This window comes from Charadrius vociferus, unplaced genomic scaffold (assembly GCF_000708025.1).
Source record: "Charadrius vociferus isolate BGI_N301 unplaced genomic scaffold, ASM70802v2 scaffold932, whole genome shotgun sequence".
Classification (NCBI taxonomy): domain Eukaryota; kingdom Metazoa; phylum Chordata; class Aves; order Charadriiformes; family Charadriidae; genus Charadrius; species Charadrius vociferus.
The window spans coordinates 83,941-103,637 of NW_009647299.1; the positions used below are offsets into that span (position 1 = coordinate 83,941).

A 19,697-nucleotide genomic window follows, 5' to 3' on the forward strand; every position below is an offset into this window, starting at 1 on the left:
CCCCCCAACTCTCCCAGCCTGTCCTCCCAGCAGAGGGGCTCCAGCCCTCCCAGCATCTCCGTGCCCACTTCTGGCCCCGCTCCAACAGCTCCGTGTCCTGCTGTTGATAAGCTGCATCTGTTTTTATTAACAGTGGAAGGGAGCTGTTCCTCCGAAGTGTCTTACTGAGCTTCTGATTTCTGCCTGTGTAGCTGGACCTTGTAAAGTTGCATTGTCTCCTATAGATAAGTGATGGTTTCCACTATCAGCCAATTGATATGCAGGTCTATTTAAATATTCTGTGGTTTCTGCAGCTGTCACAAAGGCTGTGCTGTCTAGGGCTTCCTTGGAGAATGGGAGAGCAGCATGCCCAGTTTGCTGTAGGATGACAGGATGATGAAGATCGCAATGCCCTTTTGTTCCTCTCATCCCCTTCAAACCAGAATGAGCCCCTGGAGCACTGACTCAGAAGAGCAGACGCCTTGTTGCCCCCCTCCCCGTTCATCTGGTCCCCATACAATGCATCTAAGCACGTGTCTGAAGGAGGTGGCTTTGCTTTCTGAATGCAGGTCCAGCATCTGGAGCAGCAGAACAGGGTGTTGGCCACCAAATGGGACCTACTCCAAAAGCAGGTCCTGCCGTCCCCTAGGAACATCAGCCGTGTCTTCGACAACTTCATTTGCAGCCTGCAGAGGCGGCTGGACTCGTTGCTGCATGAGAAGGGGCGGATGGAGCCTGAGCTGAACGACATGGACAAGCTCGTTGAGGAGTTCAGACGCAAGTGAGTGAGCAGAAACCATCCACAGGGCAGCGAGCTCAAACAGCTTGTCTAATTGGGCTTTTATTTTTGTCCGTATAATTAGACTTCTCTCTAACAAAAGGCTGAGATCCAAAAGCACCCTGACCCCAAAATACCACAAACAAGGTCTCCAGTCTCAGAATGACCCAGCAACTCTTCTCTCCTCTTCCCCAACAGATACGAACAGGAAGGGAACAGGCGCACAGCTGCCGAAAATGAGTTTGTGCTACTGAAGAAGGTAAGGAGTTTGCGTGAACGGAAGGGTTGGATGCAGAGATCCAAGGACTTCCCTCCGATCTGCTCCTTGCAAGGCAAGGGTCTGGTCTTGAGAATGTTAAAAGTCATTGGACAGGTATGGATGCAGAAAAACATGAACCCTCTGCCCTTCAGCACAGAAAGCGTATTTCACTCTAAACTGACACCTGGCTCCTCCTAATGCCCAAATCATGATGTTTTTCAAGCAAGAGCTCAGCAATATTGTATATGCTTTTGGGACCCCTCAGCTGTTGCTGCTCAGGGAGTATCCGAGCGTCCCAATTACATTTCCTAAAGAAAACTTCTTACTCTAAACATATAATCAAATTGCTTTAGGTCTCTGTGTAGGCACCATCTTGACTTCTAAATGCCTGGAAACTCTTTTTAGGATACGGACTGCGTCTATCTGGCCAAGGCAGAGCTGGAAGCAAAGGTAGAAACCCTAAAGCAAGAGACAGAGTTCCTGAAATGTGTTTCTGCCCAGGTATGGATGCCCCTGTCCCAGCGTTGTTTGATGGCAGCTACTCCTACCATCCGCTCCTTGTCTACAGTGATTTAGGCCTGATTAAACCGATCCCTCAGGCTCTCTTTGGGAGGCAATGGGAATCCCAGACAAGAAAGACTTTGAGATCTCAGAAAAACCCAAACCCTCAAGTTGCATGCGTGACCAAACCTGGTCTCAATCTCAGGTCAAACTCTCAGTGGTGGTGTTAACTTCCACTGGAGTGTGAGATAAGAACTCCGGGGACAGAGACATACTGACCTCTTACTGCCACTTCACATGGCTTCTAGGAAATCGCTGAGCTGGAGAGAAGTCCCTGCGACACCTCTGTCGTCGTGAAGATGGACAACAGCCGTGGCCTGGACCTGGAAGGTGTCCTCAGGAGTGTTGCATGCTGGTATGAGGACACGGCTCAGAAGAGCAAAGCAGAGTTGGATGCCTTGTACAGAACCAGGGTAGGTTGTAGCGTCCAGCGACATACCCTTTGTTCTCTCACTGTCAAAAGCACCAGCGCACAGGTGGAGATTTTTTTCTTTCTGTCTTCGCTATGTAACTCCTGAACCTAATTTTGCTTTCTGCAAAACTCTTTGAGTCTCAAAGTCAGGAGAACAACCCCAGAACTGACACAGCGCAATGGGACACGTGGGGAATGGGGAGGTTGTGGTTGAACGGTGAAAGCTACAGGAGGAAAGCTCCACTTGCTGCTGGAAGTCTCAGGAGCTGCAAAGTCATGAGGACTTCTCTAAACCTAGTTTAATTCACTCTGGAAAGAGAAGCAAGGCTCCTATATTGTGTACATGACAAGAATTAATTTCCATCTCTCTTTTCTTATTATCAGTTCCAAGAGCTTGAGTGGGCAAAGGGGAGACATTGCAATGAACTGAAGTCCCACCAGCAAGAGATTGAAGAGCTGAGTTTTGTGATCCAGAGAAGGCAGTGCGACCTTGAAAATGCAAAGACACAGGTATGATGGATCATATTTACTCACTAGATCCCAGTTGTGAGATCCCAGGTCGTGTTTTCTACATCTCTCTGGCATTTCTTTCATCTTTAGCAAAGAACATTGCCTCACACTGGCTCCATTGGGCTGGAGAAGATCTTACCAGGGCTGAACAGGGGAGAAGGATTATCTGCTGGCCTATGCTCCGTTGGATCGTTTTGATTATTGCAAAGAACTAACTGCACCAAATTCGGTCATTGGATCAGCTAAAGCCTCTCAGAAAATTGCTAAAATTGCTCCAGCAAGAATTCTGGCAGGAGACGATGCTTCTGACACAGATTCAAAGCATCCAATAAGTAGGGTAAAATTATGACTCACCAGTAATTCAGCACCCATAGAAACTGGCATAATTTTCAGACCATCTAATTCATTATATAGTTTATAACGGGAAGTAATGGAAAACCTTAATTATTAGTTCCAATTAGAACAAAGTATTGGTATCCTCGAAACAAGACTTAAACTGGTCTGGCAGCACAGGGACATGTCCAGTCTTTCTGTAGTACTTCAGAATTGACAGCTGATTTTGGAAACATTTGGCTTTCTGAAAAACAACCCAAATACTTCTCAATTTGGGACTCTCAAAAGAAGCGAGGATTTCTCTTTCAAAGGTGAGTATGGCAAAGAAAGAGGGCAGGGAAAGTAAGGACTTCTTGTGTCTCCCCTGGCAGGTGTCCTCTCTGCAAACATCAGTTTGTGACACTGAGCGGCATGGGGACTGTGCCCTCAAGGATGCCCGGGAGAAGCACGTTGGGCTGCAGAATGCCCTCCAGAAGGCCAAGGACGAGCTGGCTTGCATGCTGCGGGATTACCAGGAGCTGCTCAACGTCAAGCTGGCCCTGGATATCGAGATTGCGATGTATAAGACTTTACTGGAGGGTGAAGAGAGCAGGTGGGTACCACCACGGCCGTGTGTGGGCCAGTCTTCAGTCCTTGGGACTGGACATGATGGCTAACCTTGGGACCTTCTTCTCCTTCAGGATACGCCTTGGGAGCCCCGTGAGAGTGTGTAAGTAAGCTCAAGCTTTTCTATTTTCCTTACAACATTAAACAATCTAGTTCTGGTTTTCAGGGGGAGGAGGAAGGCTGCGTCCTCCCCATGAGTGCTTCAGCTTGTGTTTCCCCACAACAGCCATCACCACCGCTTGCAATGCCATCTCTGGCGGCGCAGCTGATCTGGGATGTGGGTCTGGGAGACATGCCAGAAGATGCAAGTCCTCCTGTCACGCTGGTGGAGCATCCCTACCTGAAGATGCCGTTGCCTGCCACCGAGGATTCACCCCCAGGAGCACCGCCAGCTCTGCAGGCACGCAGCACATCCCTCCTGCTCCCAGCGGCATCCCCAGGAGTGAAGAATTTAGAGCCGGAGGTGGGGATCCTTCGTGCCAGAGCTCAGCCCCTCCGGGCACTGGTGGACTCTGCAGTAGGACTGCAGAGAACTGCAGAGCCGCAAAGAGTTTGGGGAACTCAGCTCACCCACAAGGGCCGTGTTGGCCAGGGGTGAGGATTTCCACCGGACCTCCCCGCCCCAGGAACGTCCAGATCTAAACTCCAGCTGCGAGAGTCAGGGCAAGAAGGGCACGACACCTGAAGTAGAAAAATGAAAGCCCCGCTCCACTTTCAGTGGTAAAAATGTCCTCAACTCCACCTTCCACACAAGGAAGAGCCATACCGGGTACGAGCAGTTTGTAGCATCACAAAACCACATCACAGAAACTCCACCGGGATCACATCAAAAAAGGGACACTTAAAACATATTCCTTTTGATTTCTGCTGTTTCTTTAAAGGGCTGGTGGTTGTGTTGGGGCACTGATCTTATTATCGCTCAACTCCTGCTTCCCACCAGCTGCCTTTTTTTTTTTTTTCCCCCCTGATTAAGTCTTTGCTGTCTCTGAAACAAGTTGTGATATTTAATCGGGAATCCTTTCCCTGGAGTGCTCTGGGAAGTGTTTCTGGAAATGAGCTCTCGAGGGCTCACCGTTTCATCAAAGTCCATCTGAAGTGATTTTAGGCAAGTCAGCGGAGCGGCGGTGGCGAGACGCACGGCGTGACGGTGAGGAGGGGCAGGACTCCAGCCATGCTCTTTGTTTGCTGTCTTGGAGCAGTTTGGTCATCCCGACGTGGGCAGGCAAGTCATAAAGGAAATCTCAGTTCCAAAACACACGTTTCACCTTCTGCAGTCAGCAAAGGGTAATTAGCTCCTGCGCTTAGTGTCCTGACACACGCATAAATTACAGCACCCTCACTTTCGATCTTGACAACTCGCGAGCTTTAAACTTTTTTGCTCTTTTCCCAATAAATTGCACGGACAACAAACGTGTTGCCACTTGTTTTTTAGTGTTTGCCAAGAACACAGAAATGCCCAATTCCCAAATTGGACAAGACATATCTGCTGATTAGGAGTCTTAGCAATTAAGCAGAGGTGGCAAGGCTGCCCAGAGAGTCTCACTGTGGATCCAGTCTTTGGTTGGTGTAAATTCTGGAAGCCTTTGAAAGTCAGCTTATTTATGCTGATTTGCACCAAATTTGGCTCCTACCCAGCGCTGTTTAATGGGTGTTTTAAGACCCATAGAGAAGCCATCTTGATCCCTTTGCGTGTTTATGGCACGTCTGCCCCAGAGGTGTGACGACAAAACACTTTTTATACCTCTTCAAAATCTGCTGCAATAGGGTCATTACAGGGAAAAAAAAAGACACTCGGAATGTGCTTGGTTGCTTTTTTCAGCATCATTTTAGAAATCCTACAACTACCAGATTAGGATTTCAAAACAGATCAAAGGGAGATATTTTATTGTACATTTGAGCAGATTAAAAAAAAAGAAGCCAACAAATTAGTAACATAAATCAACCACAAAGGACTGAAGTGTTTTGCGATTAAACTGATGAAAGCAAACGAGCAGAACAAAGAAACGAGCCATACAGAGGCAAGTTGGACAGATAGGTGCTCTACAAAAGGGGGAATCTGGAGGGTAGGTCTTTCCTGTCCGAAGCAATTACTGTGATTCAGAACTGGAAGAGCTTTCGCTCCCCCCACAATTCTCATGTGATAGGAAGTTATTTCCCAATCAAATATCAGGAGCACGAAAGGAACCGGGCACAATCTCTAATGAAGAAAACCACAAGAAAGATTCAACAAGAAAAGAACAATCAAGCAGCTGTAAATACTCATTAAGAGGGGTTTAAGCATCTCATAAAGGTTATGGTGTTCCCATTGAAAATAGACAATCCTGTCACTTTTTATGCAAGAGAAGAATATGTCAGGGAAATGACACAGAATTAGGGTTGCTTTCTAACCTCCAAACTCCCCACCCCCTAGGTCACCACTTCAAGATCTGATAATTTAGCAAGTGCTTTACTTTCAGCCTGTGACCAACCTCTCTGAACATCAGCACTTCAGGAGTCAACCGGGTGTCCCGTTGGAAATTCAGCAGTACATCACAAAGCGGTGCAAACCAAGTGAAAACGTGGGCTCGGGCACCGGGGCTTTAGCATAACAAAAGGACAAACTTATCTCCTGCCGGCTGAAGGCGCTTCCCAGGAGGCCCCGACCCACCTTCCATGGGCAATTCCTTCCTTCTACGGCTCAGAGAACCTCTTCTGCCCAAGAAAATGGCCTCAGCTGGAAGGGATAAGGGCCCCTGTAGATTTGTAAAGAAGTTGCTGTAACCTAATAACAGCTGCAATATTTTTTTTTCCTTTTCTAATCTTTGTGCTTTCACGGGCAGTGATGCCATCCCATTCAGGGGCCGCGTTCCCATACATCCCACATTCATTTCCACTGTGCAATCCTGTGGGAGGAAGACATCAACATGAAAAAGATCAAAACAATCCTTTGCTTTGTTGCAAGCCTCAGCTTTACAGGCGCTAATCACTGCATGGAGATAGGATATATGCACGCATCAGGAGCCCAGCGAATCTGGAGAGCGTGTGATGTTGTGTACTCTCATTAAGACTTCAAAGGCGCTAAAGAAATTTGGCGCCCAAAGGGTGGGACTAATTTCACCTAACTTTAACCATCCTGAAGTGGGGCGCCTGGTCGAGTTGTCTGGTTGTCTAGACTGCCTCTGGTAGTCAATGAGAAGAGAGGTGAGTCCCTCCAGAGGTGGATTCCTCCCACCCGCCTTAGCTGCCTATTTTAGGATGCGATGAGTCACCGTCTGGAGATGCCTATCTCTTTCCATTCGCCACAGAGGGAGTCTCAAAGACGAAATTAGAATACACGGTAGTTTGATGGCTGAAGTAGGGAGGAAGGTGCACCCAGGCCCAGTGTTTGATGAATTTTATGAGGAACATCCTTTGAAAATCCCAGCCTCGACTTCTAACATAGAGCAGATGTAGGCTAATGAGAGGAAAAAATACATTACCAGACTTAATTCCCTTGCACAACTTTGGCTTTGGGATACAAGGGAGCCAGGCTGCACTAATCAAATCAATTCTTTAACATCTCATGAACACCATAGACAAGAGTCTACACAGTCCAAAAAACTGTGTGTATAAAAACACATGTTACGACCCAATCTGACGTCTATCAAATGGTGTTAGCCCAGGCAGGTTATTGCCATTGTCCTGTCTGAATGCAATGAGTTTTCAATGGCTGCGGATAATTACAGAGATGGAGCGCGGCTCTTTGAGACTATCACATAAAACACATTTTAAAAGCTAGTTCAGATTCAACTCCAGAGGCAACAAACAAATTAGTGAACTTCATATGTTCTTATAATGAATTCCATTTTCAGCAGCACATTGAGGGAGAAGAATGCTGACAAAGGGAGAGATTGCAAGTTGTCAAAATGACTCATCCAACCCCTCATCAAAATATTTTCCTTTTTTGCTTCCTCAGTCCTTCCCCTCTTTTTTTTTTTTTTTTTTGAGTCAAAAAGGCACAACTTTGGCTTCGAAGTACTCCCCCATTGCCCATGTCCACACTCACAATAACAAACTGTCAATTCTTGAAGTCTTGAGGCAAAACACTCGTTGTTCCTTGGAAAGACCTAAGAGACATCAAGTGACCCTTCTGCATAGGCGCCTTCCCACCGGGATTCAGGAGCAACAACAGGGGCTCGGCTCACACAGAAATTTTACCCAATATTGGGCAACTTGTGCCCAAAATCTCTTACCTATCAGGAAGCCAGGGGCTGTGGCGAGGCGTTTTGGAACTGGGGCTGCTGCAGCCCTGCTGGTTCACAGACGTTTAATTGCAGCCTCTGCGACGTTCCAGGTGTCTCCCACACAGCCGACGCGTATTATGGGGTGCAGAAAAGCAGCGGTGGCACACCAGCCTTCAGTCTGGCTTCTGGTCCGGGATGCAGTTTTCCTACATACAGCTCATAACCATTGCCTTTTGTACTCATTGTTGGATTTAAATATGCCTTTTGCTTCCGATAAATCTCTGTTGGGAACTTAAAGGATCTGGGAAGTTACAAGCGTTATCTTGAAGTCTCTAATATTTGTTTCGGCTGATATTGCCAATTGTGCTGGCAACCCAGTACAAACTGTGAGCCTAAAATACTATAAACAAAGCTGTAATCTGAAAGTCATGCTATAAATATGTGGAATTATCCTGTTTGTATAGGGTAAAAGTATCAGTTTACACAACTAATTTATACCACCAGCCCCTCAAACTCACAATTACACGTCCAATTAGTAGCCTTGTGAATGTCAGTGCTGCAGTCACGTCCTATGGTTTCGGTGTGCATGTCTTCTTTTTAAGAACTTGATATTAGAAGGTTTCATGTTTTAAGGAGGTTTACACTGTTTTTATGATTTGCACTGCCTGATCCTAACTCCCAGAAAATGTTTTCGGAGGGCTTAACGAGGATAAGGGAACACAGCTACTGGGCGTCTCCAAATGCCGTCATGTTGTGTGTATAACACACAGACTTCTCCAAGCACTGCTCCCCTTCAGTTAGGAAGGACTGAGGGCATTTAGTTGTCGGCACTACAATGTCTATTTTTCTCCCAAACAATTTACTCTCAAAGAGCTGAAAGAGCCCTATTGTTTTGACTTTCCAAATGTTGGTTTGGAGAAGGCCCCGAGATGGTTGGCAGATAGGTTGACTGTCTTACCTCCTTGGGCTAGTGATTAGGAGAGAGAGAGAGATTCATCTTGCCAATGTGAGTCAAAGCCATCCCTGGTGTCCAGGGATTAGACAATCTACTCATTAAGTCTTTCCCTGTTGATGGAGAAAGACCAGCACCTGCGGAGGGCAAATCACCGCAGTTCCCCTAAGCACAGACCCAGGGGCTGTTTCTCTTGGAGGTGGCTCTCCATCCAGTGTCAAGGACGTGTCTGGCAGAGTCACCCAACTTTTAGCTGTCGCTTCTTGCATGGGGTGGATCTCACCAGGCTGAAACGTGCTACTGTTCCTTTTTTGTTCCCTGTAGAGACTACCAGAAGATGAAACAAAAAGGTCTCTGACATCCAGCTTGGTAAAAGGTCCAATAGAGCAAGGGCCAAGGACCGTGTCAAATGGACTTCAGGTTAAGAATTTGCACAATTACTCAAGGGAAAATGTCACTGACTGCAGAGAACATAAAGCGAGTAAGAAAATTGAAATATGCCTATGAATCCAGACCCATAACTCAGTGAATTTGCTGGTGTTTCAGGCACAGAAATGATCCATCCATCCCAACACCACTTCCACAGTGTTTTTCCATTGTTGACCTTCTTTTTTTTTTTTTTTTTTGGTTACTTTTCCGCACCCAAAACAAGCCTGGTGAGAGAAAAAAGGAGAGATTGTGAAATTACCCCCACAAAGTGCAAGTCTGCAAAACATGCCATCATACACAAAAACCCATGAGACACAAAACCCCAAACGACACACTGCAAACAAATCACAAAGAGTTTCTTCAAAAATGTTCGCTAAACTATAATTAGCGTAAGTTAGGGGAACACTTCAAACCGTAATATATTCTAAGCCAACTTGCACACAGAGCACTTTTAGATTCCTTTTTATTTCCTCAGTAGTTAGTATTTGCCGGGCTGTTTTGCATTTTGAGGAGCATTTATTGCTGCCAGGCAAACCAAACCCTTAAGCGCTTTAAATTAATGTCCTGATCCTATCAAGGCCAGCTTCCCAAATGTATATAAGGGGTAGCATCACGGTGGCACTTCAGCGGGATCTCTGTTCCTCTCCTGCAGAAGAGCTTCCCCTGAACTTTCATATTCCATCTTCAAATAAGCCACGATGAGCAGACAGGCGCCTACGGTGAGATCTGTCCTGGGACGAAGAGGCTTCAGTTCAGCTTCGGAGATTTGTGGTCGAAGCTACGCTGCCTCTGCCTGCCAACCCGGCCGATGCGGAGCTGGTGCCTACAGCAGCAGGAGCGTCTGCAACCTAGGTGGAAACAGGAGGATTTCCTACGTCAACGGGGTCTGCGGTACTGGATGTTTTGGAGAATTTGGCTTCGGAGGCGTAGGCTATGGTAGCGTTGGAGGAAGGGTTGGCCTCTGTGGCCCCAGGGGATATAGTATTGTGAGGGGCTACCCCGATCGCAAGGCGGATGGCATCCAAGGTATCTGCATCGACGAGCGGCTTCTGAAGCCCCTCTGCGTTGGGGTCGACCCGCTGGAACACGAAATACGCTGTCAGGAGAAGGAACAGATCAAGACCCTCAACACCCAGTTTGCCTGCTTCATCGACAAGGTGAGTGCAAACCTACCCCGTGCTTGCACTTCTTCGAGAAAAATGAAACACGACCAAACCCCTCCAAAACCCCCAGTCCAGCTGACTGCACGAGTCCCTGAACTGGGTCGATACAAGGGTCCAGGTTCCCACAGAGCCACGTCGGTTCAGACTGTGATCTTCAGGACTGGGGAAGGGCTCATTTCAGCCATGTACCGGTATTTGGTGGTGTTTGTATCGCAGCTGTGGTAGCACTGGACTTCCTTGCAGGTATCTCCTCTCTGGACAGCTTCAGGTCAAGGCTGGGTTTCTCATTGCAGCCTTGTTCTAGCTCAGCTAGAAGTTACAGCCCCGACGGGCTCACCTTTCTCTCCTGTATTAGACACTTTTTCCCCCTTTGTCGTTAAATATAGTGACCGTTCCAAAAACATTCCTGAAGGCAAAGGAGGTTAATCCCGATTCAGGCACCTAAACGTTAGATAGCCAAGTCTGAGCCATCACCTTAGGATCCCTTTGCAGAAAAAACAGAGACAAACAGGTTCCACCCTCTGGGGACTCAATCTCATCCTAAAATACATCAGAGGCACCATCCAGAGGAGCTTTATTTCTACTCACTGGTGAGAAAGGCAGATTTAGGCATGTGACTTTTAGATTTCTGAAAAATTTAGACTTGTGACTTTTAGATTTCTAAATAAGGTGGATAATTCTATGACCATCGTGGCGTATCGCCTCTCACTTCCCCAAAATCCTATTCTTATGCCTGCGGATTCACAGTGAGGGCAGACAGTTAAACACGGTGTCAACTTACCGCCTTCATCTCTTTATTTGAAGAATTGCTATTTTTTGGCCTGCAGGTCCGATTCCTGGAGCAGCAGAACAAAGTGCTGGAGACCAAGTGGGGCCTCCTGCAGCAGTACGTCCTACCAAAGAAAGGGAAGAACCTTGAACTGTACTTTGAGAATTACATCTGCGACCTGCGGAAGCGCCTGGACTGCTTGCTATGTGAGAAGCAAAAACTGGGCAGCGAAGAATGTGCCACCAGCCAGCTGGTGGAGGAGTTCAAGTGCAAGTAAGGACCTCCCGGTCTCCTCTAGCTGTTGGCGTACCACTTCTCTGGTTCATCTCAGGCAACATCTCCCAGACGTGTGGCACATCCCCTTTGGGGATGTCACATTCTTCTGCCTCACTTGCAAACTCTTTGCATTGTTAATGTTGTTGCTCATGAAGAAGCTTCTGATCTTGGGATGGTCTAATATTTGGTCTCCAGACACTGATCTTACAGTGCCTGATGGCAGTCTCTGAGCAAGGGAAGGCTGTTATTTATCCCTGGTGGTTAATGTCTCCGTGTCTGATGGTATTGCTTTGCCTCAGCCATTTCCTTCTCCTTTTCCAACAGATATGAAGAGGAAATCAACAGGCGCACAACTGTGGAGAACGAGTTTGTGGCACTCAAAAAGGTGAGAAGCTCAAAATACACGAATCACGATACCTTTCAGAGGTTTATTTGGTGTAAAGCTTAGCTGAAATAGTGCGTTATTAGCAAATGCCCAGGGAAAAAGTGTTATAATGAGCAGAAGGAGGGAGGCCTGTAAAGAGGCACAGGGTCAGAAAAAGAGGCAAATGAAAGTAGAGAGTAAAAATAACGTACCCTCAAAGCTTACATCGTCAGCACTACAGCAGTAGTTGTCTTACCCCATGCACAGTCTGGAAGTGTAATGGGAGGGTGTATTTGTGGAAGGGAGACAGAGTGGGAGAGGTCACACTGGTGTCTAAGACGCTGGTTATTTTCTGACCGTCTCTTCACATCCTTTATACTTGGACATCAGAAAAGCAGAAATCATTTGAACAATATTAAAAAATTGTGTTTAAATACTCATTAGTCGATTCTGAGTTTGTAGCTACGTCCTAAGTAATAAATAAACTAATCCCTGTAAGTCACGTTGGCATGGTTTTGCTTTCCTTCAGGAGACACCAGGCATCTTGACTCACCCTCTCACACCTTCCTACTCTTGAAATCCTGTTGAAACATGTTTCTCTTTTATTGGCGCTGCCTCTGTCTTCTGTGAGTTTCTCCAATGTTTTCGGTGAGATTGGGCTGGACAGTATCTCCTCTCTTTCAGGATGCAGACTGTATCTTTTTGAACAAGGAAGAGCTGGAGGTGAAGGTGGATCTGTTAAGAAGGCAGTTGGAGTTGTTGAAATGTGTATTTGAGGAGGTGAGTGTCTCTGGTCCGTCCCAGGAGTCTGGTACTGCTGTCTCATCCTTCAGGTTCTCCAAATTTCTACATCTCAAAATCCCTCTTGGACATCTCTCATCCCAAGCCCTGAATACTTGAAAGCATGAAACTATGAGGTTGATATAATATTAGCATGGAATGATAGAATTGTCTAGGTTGGAAGGGACCTTTAAGATCATCTAATCCAACCATGATTATGCATTCTTAATGCAGCCCCAGGTATGAATTGGCTGTGTCCTAACTCTACCCCTGAGAAAAGAGATGCGTCTGTCTCGTTACTCTGGATTGCAGTTGTCTGATTAGAGCTAAAGAAACTCCCAGCTTAACCCTGTCATTAGCATCAGTGAAGCAGCTGAAGATGACAGGATACCAAGGGTTAAGTCACTCAAATTCCTTGCCCTTGATGTGGACAGAATTGCTGCAGGTCAGCATGTAGGTCAGCAGCTGACATGTGGCAACTCATCCAGCAGGGAGGATTTTCTGCTGAGCCAACCCCAGGGACATTTCTTGACTTGTTATACCCACCAGCTGAGCAGTGTGGCTCTTTGTTCCAGCCCTTCCTTCCCTACAAAGTCTGAGAACTGCTAACGGCTGACTAAGCCATTCCCCAACCTGTAGGAACGAGCTCAGGTGGATCGTCAGCTATGCGACACCTCAGTCATCGTGAAAATGGACAACAACCGAGACCTGGACATGGAAAGCATCATCAAGAACGTTGAATGCTGGTACCAAGAAATAGCTCAGAAGAGCAAAGAAGAAGTTGACGCTTTCTACCAAACCAGGGTAAGAAGCAACCTAGGCGTCTGCCTGGCAGCTTAACAGGCTGCAGGTCAAAAATGACCATTGTCTTCTTTCTTGGTTCCAGTTTCAGGAGCTTCAGGATAAGAGAGGCAAGTACTGTGATGATCTGCAAAGCAACAAGTGTGAGATCTCAGAGCTAACCCGGATGATACAGAAGCTGCAGTGTGAACTGGAGAATGTGAAGAAGCAGGTAGGAGAGGCCCAGAGGCGATGTCTCCAGAAAGGGCAATGTCTTGGAGGACAGCTCAGATACGGGGGAAGATGACGCATTGGCCTTTAGTAGACTTAAACCGGCTCGAGGCTGTAGTTGGAAAGCGTATAGCTGAAAAGTGGATAGAGAGGAAAGACAGTGAGTTTTTTTCTCTGTTTGCAATTGAAAGAGCGGATTAATCCCAAACTAGAATGTCCAGGAATTAGGAAACGAAACCTTGACGACACCTGCACTGTTATCCTCCTCTCTGACAGGTCTCCTGCCTGCAAACCTCCATTTGTGATGTTGAGCAGCGCGGGGATTGTGCCCTCAAAGATGCCCGGGAGAAGCACGTTGAGCTGCAGAATGCCCTCCAGAAGGCCAAGGATGAGCTGGCTTGCATGCTGCGGGATTACCAGGAGCTGCTGAACGTCAAGCTGGCCCTGGATATCGAGATTGCGACATATAAGACTCTACTGGAGGGTGAAGAGAGCAGGTGGGTGACAGAGACCTTGTCCCTTTACTCCTGTCTATCAGAGGCCAGAACAATTCCAGCTCCCAAGTGAATTTTGCAGCTCCAGGATCCGCCCAGGCTCACAGAAACTGGGGCTGGAGAGATGGCTGGAGGCCACCCAGGCCACCCTTGTGCCAGCAAAAACAGTTCCTGTCCTAGGGATAGTCAGACGTGTTACAACAAGGGATTAAGTGGGCTGGATGTATGGCTGGAAGTTATGAGTAACGTCAGGTTTCTAGATGTACGTGCAACTGGTTAACAGGATAACGCGTATTTCTCTTCTCTCCCCTAACAGGATATGTGTGGGGAACCCGGTGAGCGTGTGTAAGTAACCCAAAAATTTACAGCCATGAGGGTTTCTTGCTTTAGGAAAGGCAGTTTATGGAGTATCTGTCTACCCCATCTCCCTCTGCCTCCCTTTGCCATTTTGGCCCAGGCTGACATTGAAGGTTTACTTCCAGAAATCTCAAATACCTCTGAGTTTAAAAAAAAAAACAAAACAAAACTTTATCAACCTTTGGATGGAGGGGGGAAGGTCAAATTCATGACCCTTTTCTACTCTTGGAGGCAACAGCGAGCTGTCCTGGTGAACCCAAGAGGCAACGCGCCGACCTGGGAAAGAATTTGCCACCAGCCAGATGAGCAAAGTGGGAACGGGGAGGATCCGCGAGGGGATGTGCTGGGACACGGGGGAGGAGTTGGAAGGAGCAGGGGCTCAGATACATTGGACGAATCTAGAGGAAATCAGGTTGGGTCGGTTCAGCCACTCGTGAAACAACTTGCCTTGTGAAAGTCTTCCAGTTTTCCTCGCTCAGTAATTAATCCCATGGGCTGTCTTGCAGCTGTGGTCAGCAGCGGCTACAATATCCCCGACGACTGCGGGATGCTGGCTGCAAACGGGGCTGTGTGTGGCTACGGCTCCCTGGGGAGACGGTCCGGACGACACAGCTCCCAGAATGGAGGATTCAGCTCCCGGAGCGCTGGGATCCACCCCAAGAGAGTCATCAGCTCGGTGGCCAAGCAGTGTGTCCCAGAGGTCTATTGCCAAGCCGGAGGGGTCAACTGCAAAAATGGGGGATTCAGTTCCCGGAGCGGGGGGTACCCAGCCCGCACGGTCGTCAGCACGGGAAACGGGGGTTTGAATGCTAGGATGGGGGCTTGCCAAGCTGGTGGGGTGGTCAGCTTCGGAAACCAAGGCTGCGTCATCAGGCAGCTGGGGGGCTCTCCCGTCGTGGTCGCGAACAGCCCTGAAGTGGTGGGGTGCAACAACGGCGTGGTGGGCAGCTACGGGGTTGTCAGAGACCCATGCGTTGTCCCATAGGGCCACCGGCTGGGGAGGGGGCACAGCCAGCAACATCGGAGAGCAACGCCCAGACGCGCAGGTCCTACCACCGAGATGATGCAGGATAGCTCCTCTGCCCACTAGTAGCAACAATTGTCACCCAGCTTAACCCCCTGTTCATTAGCATCGGATACAGACCCCACCAAGTCACGTTTTCAGAGTCCCCAACCCTAAAGACACCCCCAACAAGCTTCTCCAGCAGGTGCTCACCACAGTGTTATTTCTCTGAGTTTATACTGTCCGGATTATCACAGCTTTAAGGGTTTGCTTGTTGCGCTGCCTTCTCTCTCCGGCTTTTCCCATAACGAGCAGATTCATTAACAATGTTCTTCCTTACAAGACACCTCTTTTTCTTCCAGCTCCTCCCAAAGCATTTCAGAAAAGAGAGTGATGATTTAACTTTCCCAGGAGGCACTGCAAAGAGCACGTCTCCTTATTTTTATTCTTTTTATTTTTTTTTTATTATTATTACTATTATTATTTTGGTCAGAGAAGAAACCCTGAGCTGCAAATTTGAGCTTAAATTTTAAAACAAGGCAATTTCAACTTTCAAAGCACCTGCTAGTTACACTGCAGCCATAGGCTTTTTGTGGAATTTGCTTACAGATGAACACGTAGTACTTTACTTTCATTTGCTTCTGCATGTTAGGGGTGGCTAGTTCAAAGCGTGCTGATTTTTAGAAGAGCTCACCCCCCCATCCCCACCCCTGAAATGCCGAGGGAAGTTATTGGTGCATAAATCCGAGTTGACACCTTGTACTCGCACGAACAAAACTTCTCTTATTGACTGCTCAAACTTCCCAGCTTTTCACCGTGCCTTCAATAAACTGCATTGAAAGTACATGGTTCATCTCTGAATTTTTCCATAGATGGTATTTAAAGAAATTACAAATGGGGGAAGAAGTGTTCTTTCACAGTCTGTGGGGGGAAGAAAGGACCAAACAGATCTTTTGATTCTCTTTAGGCACTTTGGAGCGTGGTGGGACTCAGATGCCAGTAGAGTCCAATGGTGTTTATTCTGTTTTTACCTCCCTATGTCACATCACCTGTAAGATATTTTATAGCCCAATTAACACCTGATGTCAAAGATTGCCAGAAACCCCCAAAACAGTTCTGAGCACTGTAAGATGTCTTCTGTGATGAGTTTGACAACCTGTAGGTTCACTCACCACTGCAGCCTCAGAACAACCTATTTCTTTGATCCTTCCATGTCACCGCAGTCGCAGGAAGATAGGTGTCGATGACGACCTTCTGGGCTCAACGGGTTCATCATCAGGGCTGGGCTCTGCCAGAGTCATATCATGCACATATATGGTATTTCAGACACGAAAACCTTTGCTTTGGTGGCATCAGGGCTGACAAAGTGTGACATTTACCTTGCAGGACTTAAAAGGCAAGGGGATAAGTGAAGAGATCTCTTGGCCGTAATGGGGTGGAATCGACTTTGTCTCAGTTTCGAAGTCTCCCATGGAGAGCTCAAACATGAGCTGGTGGCTGGGGGCTCATTTCATGGAAAGGAACCAAGATTTCCATGGGGTGATTCATCCGACCAAACACAGGCACCCAATTGAGCACGAAATACATCAAGCTCTAGACTCTACTGACTACATCCATTAGATCTCTCCTGGCTCTGCAGGCAGCCCGGGGCAGGGGTATTAGTGCAAACGCAGACATCACCATGCGAGACACCGGCATGTCCTCAGACGAATACACCCTGCCTGTCATCTGCTGGATTTGCAGACGCTATTATCACAGTGAAGTTCTCCCTGTCTCCAGCACATGAAGAATTACAGGTCACACGGCACCACTAATCTCTCCGCTCTCACGGGGCAAAACTCTAATTGCAGCCTAAAAAAAGTGAATATTAAAGACTGACGCAAGGAGGAAGATAAGCACCTTTGGGGAAGGGCACGAGATGTTATTTCTATGCTAAGAGCAGAAACTGTCTCATCTAACCTTGACCGTCTGCGTGTCAGACTCGGGTTAGGTGAGGTGGACAGTCCTCCACCCGAGCCCCTCTCTCAAACGAGGAAACCCACTCGAGCAGTTTATCTACCTTTGATGTGGCTCCAATTAGATGAGACGGAGCCCACCTCGGCAGGTAATTTTGCATCTGAGCTTGGTGCATTCACCACTTGCAAATGTAATTTGGAAAGAAGGCAACCCCCATGCTTAGAGTCCCTGCTGGGACATTAGGCAGCTCCAGTGAATTTCCTGAAGGTCATCAATTCCCCGCACGGTTTCAAGACGACCCTCTGGGCCACAAGCGCGCACAGGACGGCTGTCCAGGAACCACCGTGGCTCCAGGTTTGGGTCTTCCTTGTGGCTACGAGGAGGCATGGCCGTCCCTTCCCAATCCATAGCCAGAACGACTCAGCTTGGCTTTGTTTCAGAGGCCGCTTCTCATTGGGTTTTGCTCTTCCTAAAAATGACGGTTTGTTCGAGGTGGAGAAAGCCACAGCTTTGGGACGTGGGGTTAGTCCTCACCAGCTCCTGCTGGTTGACTCGACCAGTTGGTCCTGCCCTTGCTTGCTCTCCCTTCGCGGCCCGGCGAAACAGGAACAGGCTTTGCATGACATTCCCAGCCTCGAAGGGCTGAAAGCCCAGCAAGCCCCAGAGTCTTCCAGAGCTTTCCCCTCCCCACCATTAAAGTCGGGACACCAAGGTGTCCCCAGATAAGAGACGACACAAGCCTGGGCTGTCGGTTGTGGAGCCTCATTCTCTTGCTTCGGGCGTGAACTGCAGACAGGAGGCTAAAATAACCTCCTCACATTAGCAAGGGTGACTCGTCCCATCCCCACCGAGGAAGCAGTAGGCGACTGCCTAATTTCAGTGGGAGAATAATTAGGTTTTAGTGGACTGAATAATAGAGAGAAGAAAGGAAGATGATACTACCTCTTCCAAAAGAAGGGCAGCTCCTCTCCTCCTCATGTTTGAGCCAACACCCAAATATTCTTAGCTATAATTTTGGCAAACCGAAGAGGAAAACAAAGGCGGCATTTATTTTTCCTCTATGGCTACAGCTGAGTGGGGTAGCTCTTCAGATTTTGTCACAGTAGCAAAGGGAAAAGGTTCATCTCAAATGGTTTTCAAACTATTCATTAAAGCTTGTATTACAAGCTCAGGAACATTTCCTGGTAAATGATTGCTATTTTTCTTTCCCATTTTTTTGTTTTTTTAATCTTGAGGATTGTTTTGACTATTTTTTTGCTCGTTTCTGAGATTATCTTAAACAAACAGTTGTTTTAAGTCGGGGAACAGGATTTTCTGTCAGTGAAAAATAACCAGAGAAAACATCTTGATAACTGAGAAATGTTTCCATTCAGTCCTTTTTGTAAAGAATATGAAGAATTTAAAAATACCATTCCAGTAATTTTATTCTATGAAATGCTTTGGTTTTGATGTTTTGACTGACCAATACAAGCATTCCAAGCCAAAGCCTACCACGGTCAAGGAGATAAAGAAGAAAGTGGGAAGAAGCAAAGCCATCTGGACCAAGTGCATGGTCCAGGTCTCCTCCATCATCTGTGGGGGCAGATGGGCAACTGGGAGGATGCCCCCTCCAAAAACCAAGCACGTCTTGGGTGCGTTGCAAAAAGAACAGTATGCAAAAAAGGTGACTCTAATGCATCGGACGACCTCCTGCAAATATGTCACCACCCTTTATAACCAGCATTTTCCGTTTCAACCATTTCTGCTTCTACCATAAATGAATCTTCAAAAAAGACAGCCGTATCCCACTGACCCACTCACCCTGAACTTAATTTATAGACTAGAGAGGGTGACTCACCTTCTCCTAAAGCATCCCTCTGCACTAAATACACCAAGACAAGAACGCGGGAAGAGGCGGGACTCTTACTGGAACAGAGAGAAAGTCATCTTCCAAGAAAGTCATCTCCAAGAAAGTCATCTCCACGAAAGTCATCTCCACAGCATGTCCCTGCGGTACGAGGCAGAAGAGGCGTCACAACCGCAGCCATCAGCTGAAAGAAAACACTTTGCAGTAAATATTTGAACTGGTAATTAATCCAAGTGGAATACATTAAGCAAGGAAATGTTCTCCAAGCCAAGATTGTCATTTAGGCGTCTTCACTTGCTCATTATTCTGTGTGTGTGTGATAGTTACTATAATGTTTTTTCATGTCAAAAGCAGATACCAATTACCACTAGCCAAACAAAACCACACGGGCTCAAAAGACATTTATCTCACCCGGCCATGCCAAACATAAGGGATATTTTCAAAGTCTGCCACTAGACAGGCTCTTTTTCTTCCTCCTCTGCCTCTTTCTCCTCTCCCTACCTGGAATGAGCTAAAGATGCCAGACTTCTGCGGTCTAGCGTTGGACTTTGAAACCTTTTTTGCTCAGAAACAGCAGCAAAGGCAAAAGCAAACTCATCCAGCTTCGAATCGGTAGCAACAGTGAGAAATTTGAACAGGTTTGCTGGAACAAGGACC

At 47.3% G+C, this 19,697-nt stretch overlaps 2 protein-coding genes across 2 annotated transcripts in view; both read left to right on the forward strand.

Moving 5' to 3' along the window:
• Positions 1-3,549, forward strand: part of LOC104281985 (keratin, type II cytoskeletal 1-like) — a 12,603-nt gene extending 9,054 nt beyond the window's left edge. The window contains exons 3-9 of the mRNA XM_009880051.1: positions 549-760; positions 956-1,016; positions 1,422-1,517; positions 1,826-1,990; positions 2,374-2,499; positions 3,204-3,424; positions 3,513-3,549. Coding sequence (XP_009878353.1) covers positions 549-760; positions 956-1,016; positions 1,422-1,517; positions 1,826-1,990; positions 2,374-2,499; positions 3,204-3,424; positions 3,513-3,549 — 918 coding nt within the window. The remainder of the gene's footprint in view (positions 1-548; positions 761-955; positions 1,017-1,421; positions 1,518-1,825; positions 1,991-2,373; positions 2,500-3,203; positions 3,425-3,512) is intronic.
• A 6,107-nt stretch (positions 3,550-9,656) lies between these two features.
• LOC104281987 (keratin, type II cytoskeletal 4-like) lies at positions 9,657-13,951 on the forward strand. The gene is made up of 7 exons (XM_009880052.1): positions 9,657-10,178; positions 11,012-11,226; positions 11,554-11,614; positions 12,278-12,373; positions 13,013-13,177; positions 13,260-13,385; positions 13,661-13,951. The coding sequence occupies exons 1-7, from the start codon at positions 9,720-9,722 to the stop codon at positions 13,949-13,951; spliced, it is 1,413 nt and encodes a 470-aa protein (XP_009878354.1). The 5' UTR covers positions 9,657-9,719.
• Positions 13,952-19,697: the final 5,746 nt, after the last annotated feature.

Bases quoted from the DNA above. Each gene is read 5' to 3' on its own strand.
- LOC104281987 (XM_009880052.1), top strand. From the start codon at position 9,720: ATGAGCAGACAGGCGCCTACGGTGAGATCTGTCCTGGGACGAAGAGGC. The intron at 10,179-11,011 runs GTGAGTGCAAAC...TTTGGCCTGCAG, and splicing joins TTGCCTGCTTCATCGACAAG to GTCCGATTCCTGGAGCAGCA. The intron at 13,178-13,259 runs GTAAGAAGCAAC...TCTTGGTTCCAG, and splicing joins ACGCTTTCTACCAAACCAGG to TTTCAGGAGCTTCAGGATAA.